At 55.6% G+C, this 13,201-nt stretch overlaps 1 protein-coding gene across 2 annotated transcripts; it reads right to left on the bottom strand.

The window, feature by feature from the left end:
- Positions 1 to 586: 586 nt before the first annotated feature.
- Positions 587 to 9,484, bottom strand: ESAM (endothelial cell adhesion molecule). Of its 2 annotated transcripts, XM_070399613.1 has the most exons (7): positions 9,239 to 9,481; positions 5,765 to 5,952; positions 4,371 to 4,572; positions 3,966 to 4,121; positions 2,019 to 2,141; positions 1,614 to 1,740; positions 587 to 1,396 (listed from the first exon to the last, which is right to left on the bottom strand). In XM_070399613.1, exons 1-7 carry the CDS (start codon positions 9,306 to 9,308, stop codon positions 1,156 to 1,158), a joined length of 1,107 nt encoding a protein of 368 aa, XP_070255714.1. In that variant the 5' UTR covers positions 9,309 to 9,481; the 3' UTR covers positions 587 to 1,155. The 2 variants fall into 2 exon arrangements, with proteins under 2 accessions (XP_070255714.1, XP_070255716.1); XM_070399615.1 differs by lacking the exon at positions 1,614 to 1,740 and having other exon boundaries at positions 9,239 to 9,484.
- Between the last annotated feature and the right edge of the window lie 3,717 nt (positions 9,485 to 13,201).

Below are 13,201 nucleotides of genomic sequence, written 5' to 3' on the forward strand. Positions count from 1 at the left end.
CCTTGAAGAGGAAGCAAGAGGTTAAATGCATCCCCGCCCTCCCCCGCCCAAGCTCTGGGCACTCAGGCTCCTGCAGAAAGTGCACCCGTTTCATTCCCTTGCTACTCACAGCAGGTTAGGGTTTTCCCAGCCTGGAGCTCTTTGTGCCTCTCCCGTGCCACCTGACAGTAAATGACCTTTTAAAGACTCTGGAAGAGGCCTAGCCGGTTTGGCTAAGTGGATAGAGCCTTGGCCTGGGGACTGACAGCCCCAGGTTAGATTCCGGACAAGAGCATGGTACTTTGGTTGTAGGCTAGATCCCTGGTCAGGGTGTGTGTGCAGAAGGCAACCAATTGATGCCTCTCTCACACACATCGATGTTCCTCTCTCTTTCCCCTCCTTTCCACTCTCTAAAAAATAAATGGAAAAATATCCTCAGGTGAGGAGTAACAAAAAATAAAGGCTTTAGACGAGCTCTCCCCAGCCGGTAAGGCGGAGGCTGTGTGGAGAAGCCGGCCTAAGTATACAGCCTGGGTAGGGGTCCTCTTTGCATCATCCCCAACTTCTCCCGGAAATTCCAAGTTTGAAGAGAGGATTTGACTCTCACTGTCCATACAAACACAATATATCTTTATTGAAGTTTGTAAAATAAAAATAAAAACACACATCTTAAAACACGCATTTCAAGTTAGTTTAACAAATATCTTCCCTGTCCCCTGCCCCAACAAAACCCAACCAAGCCAGCAGGACAGGGTATATTAATGCAGGGAGCTGGAGTGGGAGTGAAGGGTGGTGTTAGATTGGGGGCGGGGGCAGGGGCGGGGATAGAGGTCAAGGGGCCCAGGAGGACTCATTGACTGGCAGTCTCCACCAGGGCTGGGGGGTAGGAGGTAGCCCATCTCAGCAGCATTCCTCTGCTGTATTAGGGTGGCCCCAGGAGGGGGTTCAGGCTCTTCCCAACCCCAGGTCCATTTCTTCTTCTTCTTCTACCTCCTGGAAGTTTGAGTCTTAACTAAGACCCAGTTTTCCATAGTAAAGAAGGATGGGTGCAAAGGACTGGAGATCTAGAGGGGGCCAACCCCCCCAGACTCAGGCCTTTATGCTGGGGTAACCCCCATAGTAATTACTGTAGGAAGGAGAGACACCAGATGGCTCTGCCCACAAATGGCTGGGCCCTCACACCAGAGACCCAGCCTGATTCTGGGCGGGCACCATCACGGGGACGGCACCCTTGCGACTCAGAGCAGAGGGTGAGACCCAACCAAGGCTGCGTGTGGGGGTCGATGCACCCAGCCTGGAAGGGCCGTGGGGCGGTCTGAGGGCCGGTGACGAGGTGACAGAGGAAAGGGTCCCATTCTTGGAGATTGTGTCTGAGCCCTTCGGCCAGGGCAGGGTCCGAGGAGCAGTGGCATCTTCCCTAGTCATCAAAGAAGTAATGAGGTCAGAAAGTGGAAGCGAGTGAGTTTCTACAGGCCTTGTCTTCCTCTCCCCTTCCCCTACTTCAGCTCTCCTCTCCCTTCAAATCTACCCATAGGAGTAATGCTTCAGCCACAGACCATGCTTCCATCAGATGACAGCTGCCTGCATTCCCAGCCTCCCTCAGGGAGCTAGGAGAGTCCTGTCTGGGCACTTACTTGATATCATTGGCCACCTCTTCTGGGACCTTGCCCTGGCGTTGGTACAAGAGGACCAGTCCAGCTAGCAGCCCCAATCCAACCAGGGTGCCCACAACAGCTCCAGCAACCACTGCAGCCCCAGGCCCTGGAAGAACCTTGGTGTCACAAGCGACATCCAGCTGTCCCCCCTCCCTCTCCAATGCACTACCCCACTGCCTCCATACACCTTGTGTCTTTTTCTCTGTTAAGAAGAGGTGGCTGTCCAGCAGAAAATGGTCACTGACCAAATATTTGGACAAACATTTGATCAGAACAAATTCCTTGCCCTGTTACAACGAGAGGCCTCCGTAGACAAGTCTCCCCCCCCCCCCCAGCCCATTGCAGCCCCACCCCAACCACTGGCCCCACTTACCCCTCACTGACCTGTGCTCACTTCCAGGGTCACGTTGCAGCTGGCGCTGCCCACCCTGTTGGAGGCCTTGCAGATATAGACTCCAGACATAGAACTGGAAAGGTTTCGGAGGCTTAAAAGGCCAGAGATGGCATCTGTGGACACAATTTAGCCATCAGGCCAGGGACCCAATTTCCCACTAAAAAAAAGAAAAGCCTACCCCTCCTCTGGAATGTCCTCTTTGACTCTCTGGGAAACTGGGGGAAGGGGGGCGGGAGGGCGGTTGTGGGGGGGAGGAGGTGTGGCAGTAAGCACACTGGGTTCTGCTTCCAGGTGCAGAACTGCTGGCTCAATATCCCTCTCCATTTCCCAGGCTCCGGGTCCCCAACTGATTCTGAAAGGAGGCTGAAGAAATGATAACCAGCCCAGCCCAACCGGTGTGCTCAGTGGTTGAGTGTGGAACTATGGGCCAGGAGGTCAGGGCACATGCCTGGGTTGTGGGCTCGATCCCCAGTGTGGGGCGTGCAGGAGGCAGCCGATCAATGATTCTCTCTCATCATTGATGTTTCTATCTCTCTCTCCCTTTCCCTTCCTCTCTGAAATCAACAAAAAAAATTTTAAAAAAATAATAAAGAAATGATACTCAGAGAAATCAAAACAGGATTTTGATTTCTAAATGGCAGAGTGGGGTGAGAGAAAAAACATTGGCTAGGAATGAGGAAACCTGGGTTCCAGAATAGGCCGTGTGACTTTAAGCAAGTTACTTGCTATCCCTGAGTCCCCATTACGTCATCTCTAAAACAGGATAATATAACCTTCTGGTTGGTGTTGAAAAAATTATGTGAAATAATAACAGTTAAAGTTTATTGGATGCTTATGTACACCAAGGACTGAGTTCTTTACATCCACTAATTTACAAAAGTTTCAAAACAAACCTATGAGGTAAGCGCTACGTAAAAAAAAAAAAAAATTATTATAAAATGGTCCAATGAAAAGTTGAAAGAGGGACAAATGAAAATCCTACCACTAGCCAAAACCGGTTTGGCTCAGTGGATAGAGCGTCGGCCTGCGGACTGGGGCGTCCCAGGTTCGATTCCGGTCGAAGGGCATGTGCCTGGGTTGCGGGCACATCCCCAGTGGGGGGTGTGCGGGAGGCGGCTGATCGGTGTTTCTCTCTCATCGATGTTTCTCTCTATCTCTCTCCCTTCCTCTCTGTAAAAAATCAATAAAATATATATATATATAAAAAAGAAAATCCTACGACTTAGATTCAACAGTCGCCAACATTTTGCTATACTTATTTAATTTCCTTTCTCTTTTCTCCTGAGACATTTAAAATAACGACTTCAGCATAAATCTCCAAAAATTAAGGATACTGCCCTACATAACCACAATACCATTGCCATACCTGATCATTAATAATTCTCTAAAAGCATCTAATACTCCATAATAAAAATGTCCCATCAGTTATATCTCATAAAACATTGTTTTTAAAGTTCCAATTTCCCCAAAATGACTTTTAGAGCTGGTGTCCCATTTTAAAAATGAGGAGACGGCCTGGCCGGTGTGGCTCAGTGGTTGAGGGCACATGCCAGGGTTGGGGGCTCGATCCCCAGCAGCGAGTGTGCAGGAGGCAGCCGATCAATGATTCTCTCTCATCATTGATGTTTTTTATCTCTCTCTCTCTTTCTCCCTTCCACCCTGAAATCAATAAAAAAAAAAAAATCTTTAAAAAAAATTAGGAAACGGAGGTAGCTAGGACACAGCCAGTGAACAGCAGAGTTCTAGAGCTTCTTTAGTAACATAGTTATACGTGAAAGCACCAACACAAGCTTGCACCTGGTAGCCCTCTTTCTCCACCACTGACCCCACCCTCCTCCTCCCCAGTACTTTTCAGCACTGTCTTTCCTTTTCACCACAGTCCCTCTGGTACCTCATCTTGCCCCAGCCCAGCCTCTGTGTCTCCAGAAGTCTCTCACCTAAAACTGGTGCAAAGAAAACCTCAACAGATGGTTGTAACCGCTCCCACTGGTACAGGGCAGCGGGCTTACTCCTTGGGGACTTGCAGCTCAGGGTCACATTGGTCCCCACACGGGGCGCACCCAGAAGATGGCAGGATGGAGGAGCTGGAGGAACTGGGGAAGGGGAGACAGGTTAAAAACTCACACCCAAGAGACCAATGGACACCCCCCTACACACACACACCAACTTCTACACACACACCCTTCAGTCACTCCATTTAACCCTCCTCCAACCTGTACACTCAGCCACTGGGAAGAGAGACCTGTCTGACCTGGGGCAGGCAGCTGGGGGGCGGGGGGGCGGGGGGGGGGGGGGACGGGGAGAGACACACAAGTACTGGGAAGGGTGTGCTTCTTACTTACCCCACACGTCAAGTTTTAAAGTTTTGCTGTCGTGGCCCCTGCTTGTGCCTTGCTTGTCTTGCACGTTCACAGAGCAGCGGTAAGACCCAGAGTCTTTCTCCCGGAGGCCCTGCAGCCGCAGGGACACATTCCGGGAGGGCCTGGGGTAGACCAGGGACACTCCATCTTGGCTTGTTGTGGCCCCATTGATGTGCGCCAACACCTGGTGTGGGCATAACCCCTGCCCATTATCCCATGCCTGCACAGTGCCCGCAGGCTCAGCCAATCTCCCTCCACCGAACTGTCAAACCTCAGATGCCCCTCACCTGCACTGTCCTCTCTAACCTGTACCAGCTCCCCTTCACCCCTTCTCCCTGGCCACCCTCTCACCACCCCAGGTCCTCTTCGCCAGAACGGTTCTTGATCCCCTGTATATTGTCTCCATCTCCCACTTGGGGTGTTTGGAAAGGTGGTAAAATGGGTGAGAGGTCATGTAAACAGGGGTTATGTCTGAAAGGAACCAAATGTACAAGTTCAGGCCCCGTGAAACCAGGATCGACCCCTGCAGTCTAAGCTTCTTTCACACACACCCCTGTTTAGCAAACAGCCTCTTGAAGATGTGAAGATGCATCCTCGGGCTTCAGAGAGGGGCTCTGGAAGGTAAGTGTCCTTGGCCTCTGCCCTAACTGTGATGCCAGGAGAGGCCAGAAGGGAAATGGTGGGAGGCTGCCCCTTGCCTCTTAAGGTGGGTACAAGAGGCAGCAGCCTGTGACTGTCCAAAGCACAGAGAATGTGAACACAGGTTGATAGGCAACTTTTAAAAAGTGGGCGTGGCTCAGTGGTTGATCGTTGACCTATGAACCAGGAGGTCACCATTGGATTCTGGTTAGGACACAGGCCCAAGTTGTGGGCTCCATCCCCAGAGTGGAGCATGCAGGAGGCAGCCCATCAGTGATTCTCTCTCATCGCTGATGTTTCTCTCTCTCTCTCTCTCTCTCTCTCTCTCTCTCTCTTTCTCCTATCTATTATCTATCTATCTATCTATCTATCTATCTATCTATCTATCTATCATCTATCTATCTATCTAGTGTGATACTCGCCCTAACTCTTCCCACCTCCGCCCCCAATCCTCACTGCCCCACCCCCATAGCAAAGTAAGATGCCTCTTCACTCTGCCGTGTTTGTGGCCAAATTTCTAGGGAAACTTGGGGGAAAAAGAGTCCTTTTGGGCCGCCTCCAAGATCGGAACAAAATCAAACCGATGAAGAAGACCTTGCTTTCTCCCCCCCCCCCCCCCCCCGCCCCCCTCCCGCCGCCGAAACTTTTTCCCGTCCCCCTCTCCCTGGCTCCTCCCCAGGACGCCATGAGCGCCCCCCACCCTCGCTGGGCTAAGGTGAGCGGCGTTGGAACCTCACCTGCTTCAGATCCTGCCCTTCCTGCTCCAGGAACCACATCAGGGTGAGCGTCTCCCAGGGCTGGGCCGTGGCCGCCTCCCCCTGGAAGGTGTACCACGCCGGCAGCACCACCTCGTCTCCCTCCACCGCGAGGACCCTGTCGAGGCCCGAGGGCACGTGCAGCTGGAACTGGGCGCAGGAGGCGGGTGCTGGGGAGGAGAGCGAGGACGCGTGAGCTCAGACCTGCCCATCCTGGCAGGGGCGGGGGTGGGGGGCGCAGGACGCCCGGCCCATAGGAAGGACCTCAAGAGTCCTGCCCAGGGGCTCGCGGCTGCCTACTACCCGGAGGCCGCAACCTGGGGCCTGTTTTCAGCGTCATCAGCACCCGGAGCGCTAATTCTCCGAAACCTTCGCCTTTGGGTGTGTGGCGCGGAGGAGGACACAGTTATGTGCCATTTATTTGTATCTAGAGGCGCAGATTTCCAGCAAGGAGGGGAAGACGCCCAAGAGGAAGGGCAGGTTTAATGGTTTTTATGTATATTCTGCGTAGCCCACTTGCTCCCGCAGTTTCCCGGGCGGGAGGGAGGGAGGGAGTGACCGGGCTGGTCTGGATCGGAGCGTTCCTGCCCCGAGGGGTGGAGGGCCTAGGAGGCCGCTGGTAACCGCAGCTCCGGATGGACAGCCTGGGGCCGAGGTCGGAGCCGCCCGGTGGCTGCTGCGCTCCCTCCCCACTCCCTCCCCCGCCCTCTCAGCCCCGACAGGTGCGCTCCCTGGGAGAGAGGAGAGCTGGGACCCAGCAGGCTCCCGCGGGCCCGTTTGGGGTCCAGGCGACCAGGGCGGGTCCTCTGGGGCCACAGGGAACGTCGGCAGAGCTGGGGCACGCATGAAGGTCCCCAACAACCCAAGTACAAAGCTGTGGCTGCGTGTGTGCGTGTTCAGGAGGTGGACTGTAGTGTGGGTTTCAGGGAGGGGACTAAGCGAATCCATGGGGCACCTAGAAACGCTCGCCTTTTGCCCTTTGGAGAGGTGTCGGGGCAGAGTCCTAAGCCGTTTGGGGGAATACCCTCGGGCTCCCATCCCGCAGGCCTGAGGATCCCGGCGGCCGGAGGCCTGGCCACTCAGCACCACCACCTCTGCGTGGTGACCAGGCAGCCCAGGCACGGGCAGAGGCCGCAGACTGGCCGGGCCCTCCGCCCGCCAGGAGTCGGTTGAAGCCTCTCAGGCCAGGATGCGCACCACCCCCACCGCTTCCCGCTGCAGCCCGTAGGAGCCCCCACACCTAGTCCTTAGCCTTCTCAGCAGCCTCCTTCCCATTTCCTGGCGGGATCCAGGCAGGCCCGGGCAGGAAACTTGTGCCCAGCGATAAGCTAGAAGACAATGAGGGAGGAGGGAGGAGGGAGGAGGGAGGGGGGCGGCTAGGCCAGAGGTTCTACAGCTGGAAACAAGCATTGCCTCAAGGAGCCCGAGGCCCCGGGACACCCCCTCCTGGGGCGCGGCTGCCTCTCCTGGCACGTCCGCAGTGCTCCCAGGGGCCAGGCAGTTCCTACCAACGGCAGTGCTGTGCCCTCAAACCCCAGGAGTATTTCATTTTGCAAGAGGTGGAGGGGGTTCAGATGATGGCAGTGGATACACTTCTGGGCAAATGCTCCCTTTCTTATCGGCCCATCAGAAACCCGGAGCAGCAGAGGCCCCAGGCTTTAGCCTTCCTCCCTGGGTGTCCGCCGGAGCAGAAGTCCCCAACTGTCGGTCCCTTTTCACTCTAGGGTCCACAGAGTCGTCCAAAGAGAAGAGGGTGGTTGGGTTTGGGCAAAGGAGACCTGCACAGCCCAAGAAAGGGACCCTCTGGCCCACTCCCCAGAGCAAAAGCCGAGGAAGACTGAGAATGGGCCTGCTCTCCAGGGCTACTATTTTTAGTCTCCCTCTTTCTCTGAGAAACTCCCCCCTCGGGCTTCTCACGCCCCAGGGGCAGCAGCGGGGCAGCAGCGCTGGGCCACTGAGGAGCCCAAGTGTGCAGAGCCAGTGCCGGCCCTGAGCCTGGGTCCCCAGCGCCATTTAACCCTTGCATAGCCTGGGAACTCCACAATCCCCCTGCCAACAGGTAGGGACTTGGAGCTTGGGCTGTCACTATGAAAACTGAAGCTCAGAGTTAACACACACACACACAACCAGAAAAGCTGTGAAGATGCCCAGGCAGTCAACTGGCATTTTCCCCCCTTACTTCAGAAACCCCCCAGCAAGAAGGAGGATGGGGGGGGGTAGGGGGGCAGCATGCAGAAGGAAGAGGTGCTGAGGTTGAAGGGGGCGGGGAGGGTGAGAAATGGAGGCACCCTGGAACAGGCCCAAGCTAAAGGGGCAGGAAGCTGCCCGGATTTGGTGGCTGGGGAACTGCTCCTGAGCCCCACTTGGTCTGGGGCTCTACTTCTTCCTGCCCCAACATCCTCGCAGCACAGACCAGGCGAAGGAGCACACGTGAGGGTGTGGCGGGCCCAGCTCAGGCCCCATCACTGCTGAATTTCACTCTACACCCTGCCTAGCCTGGCTTGCCCTGGACTTTCCTCCGGACAGAAAGGAGCTCAAGATGGCCTCGCCTAACCCACGCTCCACCCCCCGGGGTCCTTGAGGAGGAATGGCAAGAAAGGCTGGGATGCGGGGTGCAACAGGCTTAGTTCCTGCCAGGCCCTTCTCTCCCCAGTTGGGCCACTGTGAGCTCCTGGGCAACCCTGGAAGCTTCTAACGCCCCTCAAAGCACTTGCTCCTGGGAGGTGGCCTCCCTCTCAGACTCTTTGAGGCCCGCTCTCTATTTCCTCTGTCCCCTTGACCCTGGGAACCAAGGACGGTGGTGGACCTCTGGGGGTGGGGGGTCACCATTCTGCTCCTCTAGGCACCCAGGCCCCTCCCCCATTTCCTGTATCCCAAATGACCTCACGGTTGTGCGTTGGGGGCACCTCCCTTGATTCCTAGGGCAGGAAGCAGGAGGAGGGGGCAGAGGGCGGCCTGGGCTGGGGGACTGAAGTGAAGTGGGGTGTCAGGTCCAGTACCAGGGAATTGCCCGGGGCCTGTGTGGGGAGGGGGCAGGAGCGGAGCTGGAGCTAAGTCCTTAAGCTCTTTAGCCAGTGTCTCATCTAGCAGCTCAGCTCATCCGGCTCTGCTGGGGGGTGGGGGGGAGTGGGGGTGAGGAATGGTTCTGATATCTCACCCCAGAGGTCTACCCTGGCGATGCCCTGACCCTCTCCCCACCACACACACACCTGGCACGGGAAGTGGGCGTGGGCAGTGGGTGCTGTCCCCAACCCGCAGGGGTGAGGTCAGTAGCAGCTGGGATGCCCTGGGTGGGAGAGGCTGGAGGTGTACGTGGGGGTGGGGGGGGGGGTGTAAGAGTCAGAGGCGGGAGTCTGGTCCCACCCAGTTCCTCACCAGGCCCCAAACCAGCTCCCTCTGGGTCGGAGTCTCCCCATCTCCCGCTCAAGTCCCCTCCCGGTTCTGGGTCTAACTTACCGAAGGTACTCAGCCCCAGGAACAAAACCTGCATCAGGCTGCTCGCAGGGAGTCCAGGCAGGGACACCATGGCCTTCCCTGGCCCCGATGGTCAGGGGCGCTGGCTCTGGGACGCAGTGACCGCCAGGTGCTGAGGCCACGGGACAGCCGCAGTGACCGACAGGTGCCGAGGCCACCGGACAGCCGGCGCGGACTCGGGAGCCGGGACACTGACACCGAGGGCAGCGCTAGCCAGAGTGTGCGCGCGCGGCCGGTGGCCGGGTGGGGACCGACAGGGACAGGGGGCGGGGCATTGGAAGGGGCGGAGAGGTCGCTGTCCTCCCGGGCGGGGCACGCGGGTGACCCTCCTGACCCTCCTCGAGCTCTGGGATCCGGTGGCTTTGACCTGGCCGGCGCGCAGGGCGGGGTCCGGTAATCCGGTGCACCCACTGCGGCCGGGGCAGGGAAGACCAGGGTCCCGGCGGCCACAATCTCTCCGCGGGGCGGGTGGGAGAAGGATGGGAGGGAGGGAGGGAGCTTTGGGGATTCCTCGGTGTCCAGGGACCACTCACACCCCCACACCGTAAACTGCAGAGCACTGGTCCCCTACTAACTGGCTCCGAGCCTAACCCGAGTGGCCTGCCTGGTGGAGGAAGAAGGGCACCGTTTCCCCAGGGCCAATGGGGCTCCGCAGTGTGGGGGACCGGCAGGGACGGCGCCAAACCCGGAGTGACCGCTTCCCCAGGGCGGGGGTGGGGAGGCAGGGGGTGCTGGGCCGGAGCCGCGAGGAGGAGCGGGTCAGTGGGTGGGTTATGGCCACCTGAGCCAAGAAGCCCGAGGCCGCTCGGCAGGAGGTCAGGCCCGCAAGGGACTCGCCTGCGTGGGGACGCTGGGACCCTCGCCGCCCAAAGGGGGGCTCGCAGGCCACCGGGTCCAGTGCCGGGTCCCACGAGCTGGCTGGGGAAAGGCTGGCGGGAGGACGCCCCGGGAGTAGCGCGGGACACTGAATACTCACCTTTGCAAACATCCTCCCCTGGGCCGTATGCTGCCTGGGGAGGAGGGGGCTGCGCGGAGGCTGCCCGGAGCCCCGGCGGTTTTATTTCCCCGACTAGGTCGCTTTCCTGCGAATTTAATGTAACCGCCCCTCCCCCTCCCCCCCTGCGCCCCCTGGCGGCCGCGGCCCCTCCAGGAAGCGCACGCACCTGTTCCTGCTTCTCAGTCCAACATCCAAAACAAAGATGCTTCAAACATCCCGGCGTAGTCAACCTCCGCGCAAAGGCCACCGAGGACCCAAAGCGCAACCGCGAACTCCTGGCGCCGCCTGCTCTGGGTGGCTGTTGCCTGGGGAGAAAAGCAGCCAGGCCTCCTGGATTCCACTGACGCCAGAGTTCTGCTGTAACATGGAGTGTGTGCCCGGTGCCTGCGCTGCACACAGACCCTCGGGGCTGCTGCCTCCTAGTGTGACTTGCCTGGCTGCTCCTTAAATACCTGCGGGGCAGTGGCTCTGAGAAATGCCTGTGCAAACACTACACTGCCAGTGTCCACTCTGGAGCCTAGAAGCTGGCAACTCAGTGGCAGCCAAGGCAGCAGACATAGATAACTGCCCATCTCATACCCTTAGGCAGCGACCTGCACACTTGAAATTGTCACATAGATTGGTGGTGGTGGTGGTGGGGGGTGTTGGTTTGCTCTTTCTATTGTATCGCACTCAGATTTTTCTTGACTTTAGTTAACATTGCAAACCCCTCTTGTAAACATCTCCCTCCTTTGTTTCCAGATGAGGGTTGTCTCCCAAAATAAGTAACCCCAGAAAGGCAGTACAAAGTCTCCTAGTTGTATATCCCAGGAACACCAAAGCATCCAATCACATAGGCTGTGCTCATCCAAGGTATAGTCTCAACGCTCATTCTCTGTAGCTCATTTTTTCTTTGTAATTCAGATCCCAAGTAATGTGCACCATTGAAAAGTGAAGCTGCAGCCCAAGACTGGTGGGCAGTGGCTGTTTCCATGTGACACAGCACCAGTCCTTCAGGACTCTCCCTCTGCCCTCGCCCCAAAGAATTTCCACACCGTCTCCTGTCCCAGCCCCTTCTTTTTCAGAGTCTGAGGCTGTCAAGTGGTAGAAGTTAGCACAGCAGCGCCATTACTTTAAGTTTTTGCCAAGATGCATTTTAGGGCGAACATTGCTCTCTGGTGTAAAGTGAGAATATTGGCACTGATAACCTGGGAGTGACCTGGGAGCTGCCTGGGAACCACGTTGTGTGCAGGAGCCAAGTTCACAGTTCCATGTAAGAACCAGTCATACCTCATCCTACATCTTTAAGTATTTTCTAATGCAGATTCTTAGGTTTGAATATAGTGCCTCCATTCCCCGCCCCCCCCCACAATCCATTACAGTTTCATTAAGGTCTAAATAGTCCACTTTTTGTTTTTAGCAGCACACATGTCGTTTTCTGACACCCGCATGCCCTCTTTTCTAGAATGCTCTGGCCAAAGAGACTGGATATTCAGTAGCAACAAGCTACTTTCTTTCCAGGTCTCCATTCCTCAGCGCCCGGCTTTGTCCTCTTGCCGCCATCCCTCACCCATCCCAAGCTCAATGGTGGACTCATGGCCTGGCCCAGTCTCGCCATCTTCCCCTCGCTGCTCACAGCGGCCTGGCAGTGCCATTCTCTGTAATGTGGGGTAGATCTGAACCATCTCAAACAAGGCTCACGAAATGCTCCGCTGGAGCTAAGTACTTAACAGCGATGGAAAGTCAAGCATAACTAGTTTTGGGGTGGATCAGTGGCAAAGCTTTAGGGAGGTAGTACTGGTAATAATGCTTTCCCCCTGCAGCTCCTAGCACTGAAGACTGTAGGGCTATTGCTACAAGATGGTGAATGGAGTTTCATTCCGGCCAATTTAATTTAACCGCCCCTCCCCCGCCCCCTGCACCCCTGCACTCCCTGGCGGCCGTTGCCCCCTCAAGGAAGGACTATAGGACTGTAGGACTACACAAGCCCACCGCGAGTTTAACATGTTTGGACTACAATTTCAAGTTGCAGAGAAGGGCAAACGCATGAGAATTTCCCAAGGCCTGTCCCTGTAGACTGTGCCCAGGGAAAGGAGGTGCTACACTCAAGCATCCCATAATATTTATACTCTTCCTGAAGTAGCACCTGTTTTTAGCAGCTCACATCAGAAAACAGCCGACTCCACAAACCTAGATCCAAATGACATTGATTATAAGCTCTCTAGCCACTAGAAAAATAAGTACCAACCAAGAGATACGAGAATGAGAAAATCACTGGTGTGGGAAATAATATTTTTTTTCATCAAATTTGTAATTTTATCTTCAATTGTATAGAAAAACAGGGAGAATTATAGCTCTTACCTGGATTTGCAGCCCACTTAAAGTCGAGCACCTGAGAGCTGTTAGGGAATCATTACAGATAACCCATCTAACAAGACTCCACCGTGACACCAAAGTGACCTCTGACTACCCTACTAGTAAGCTGGCTCTTAGTCACGAGTCCTGACCTCTAAGTGGAGTGCTAGTTGACACACAGAAATCTTGGGAAGATCGAAATGTGATAGTTATCTTTCTAATGGACTGACACCTCCCAGTTTCCTATCCTACGGATCACTTAAAAACTTTTTTGGATGTTTCTGTTGGCTCTTCTCTCCTTTTTAAAAAAATATATTTTTATTGATTTCAGAGACAGGAAGGGAGAGGGAGATATAGAAACATCAATGATGAGAGAGAATCATTGATGAGCTGCCTCCTGCACTCCCCCTACTGGGGATTTAGCCTGCAACCCCGGCGTGTGCCCTGATCGGGAATTGAACCGTGACCTCCAGGTTCAGGGGCTGAAGCTCAACCAATGAACCATGCACGCCAGCTGGGTTCTTCTTTCTTTCTTTTTTTTTTTATAGGCAATATGATGACACCAATTCTCCACTTTACTCCTTGGGAAAGTTGCCCCTGATTACTGAGTATAA

This window comes from Myotis yumanensis, unplaced genomic scaffold (assembly GCF_028538775.1).
Source record: "Myotis yumanensis isolate MYYU_CA2020_CCGP unplaced genomic scaffold, mMyoYum1.0.hap1 SCAF_19, whole genome shotgun sequence".
Taxonomy (NCBI): domain Eukaryota; kingdom Metazoa; phylum Chordata; class Mammalia; order Chiroptera; family Vespertilionidae; genus Myotis; species Myotis yumanensis.

What these genes read in the sequence shown, in the direction of transcription:
- ESAM (XM_070399613.1), bottom strand. Translation starts at nt 9,308, where the DNA reads ATGGTGTCCCTGCCTGGACTCCCTGCGAGCAGCCTGATGCAGGTTTTG. An exon ending in AAGGGCAGGATCTGAAGCAG is followed by an intron (nt 4,573 to 5,764) that starts GTGAGGTTCCAA and finishes TGCCCACACCAG; the next exon opens with GTGTTGGCGCACATCAATGG. An exon ending in GACCCTGGAAGTGAGCACAG is followed by an intron (nt 1,741 to 2,018) that starts GTCAGTGAGGGG and finishes AGGTTCTTCCAG; the next exon opens with GGCCTGGGGCTGCAGTGGTT.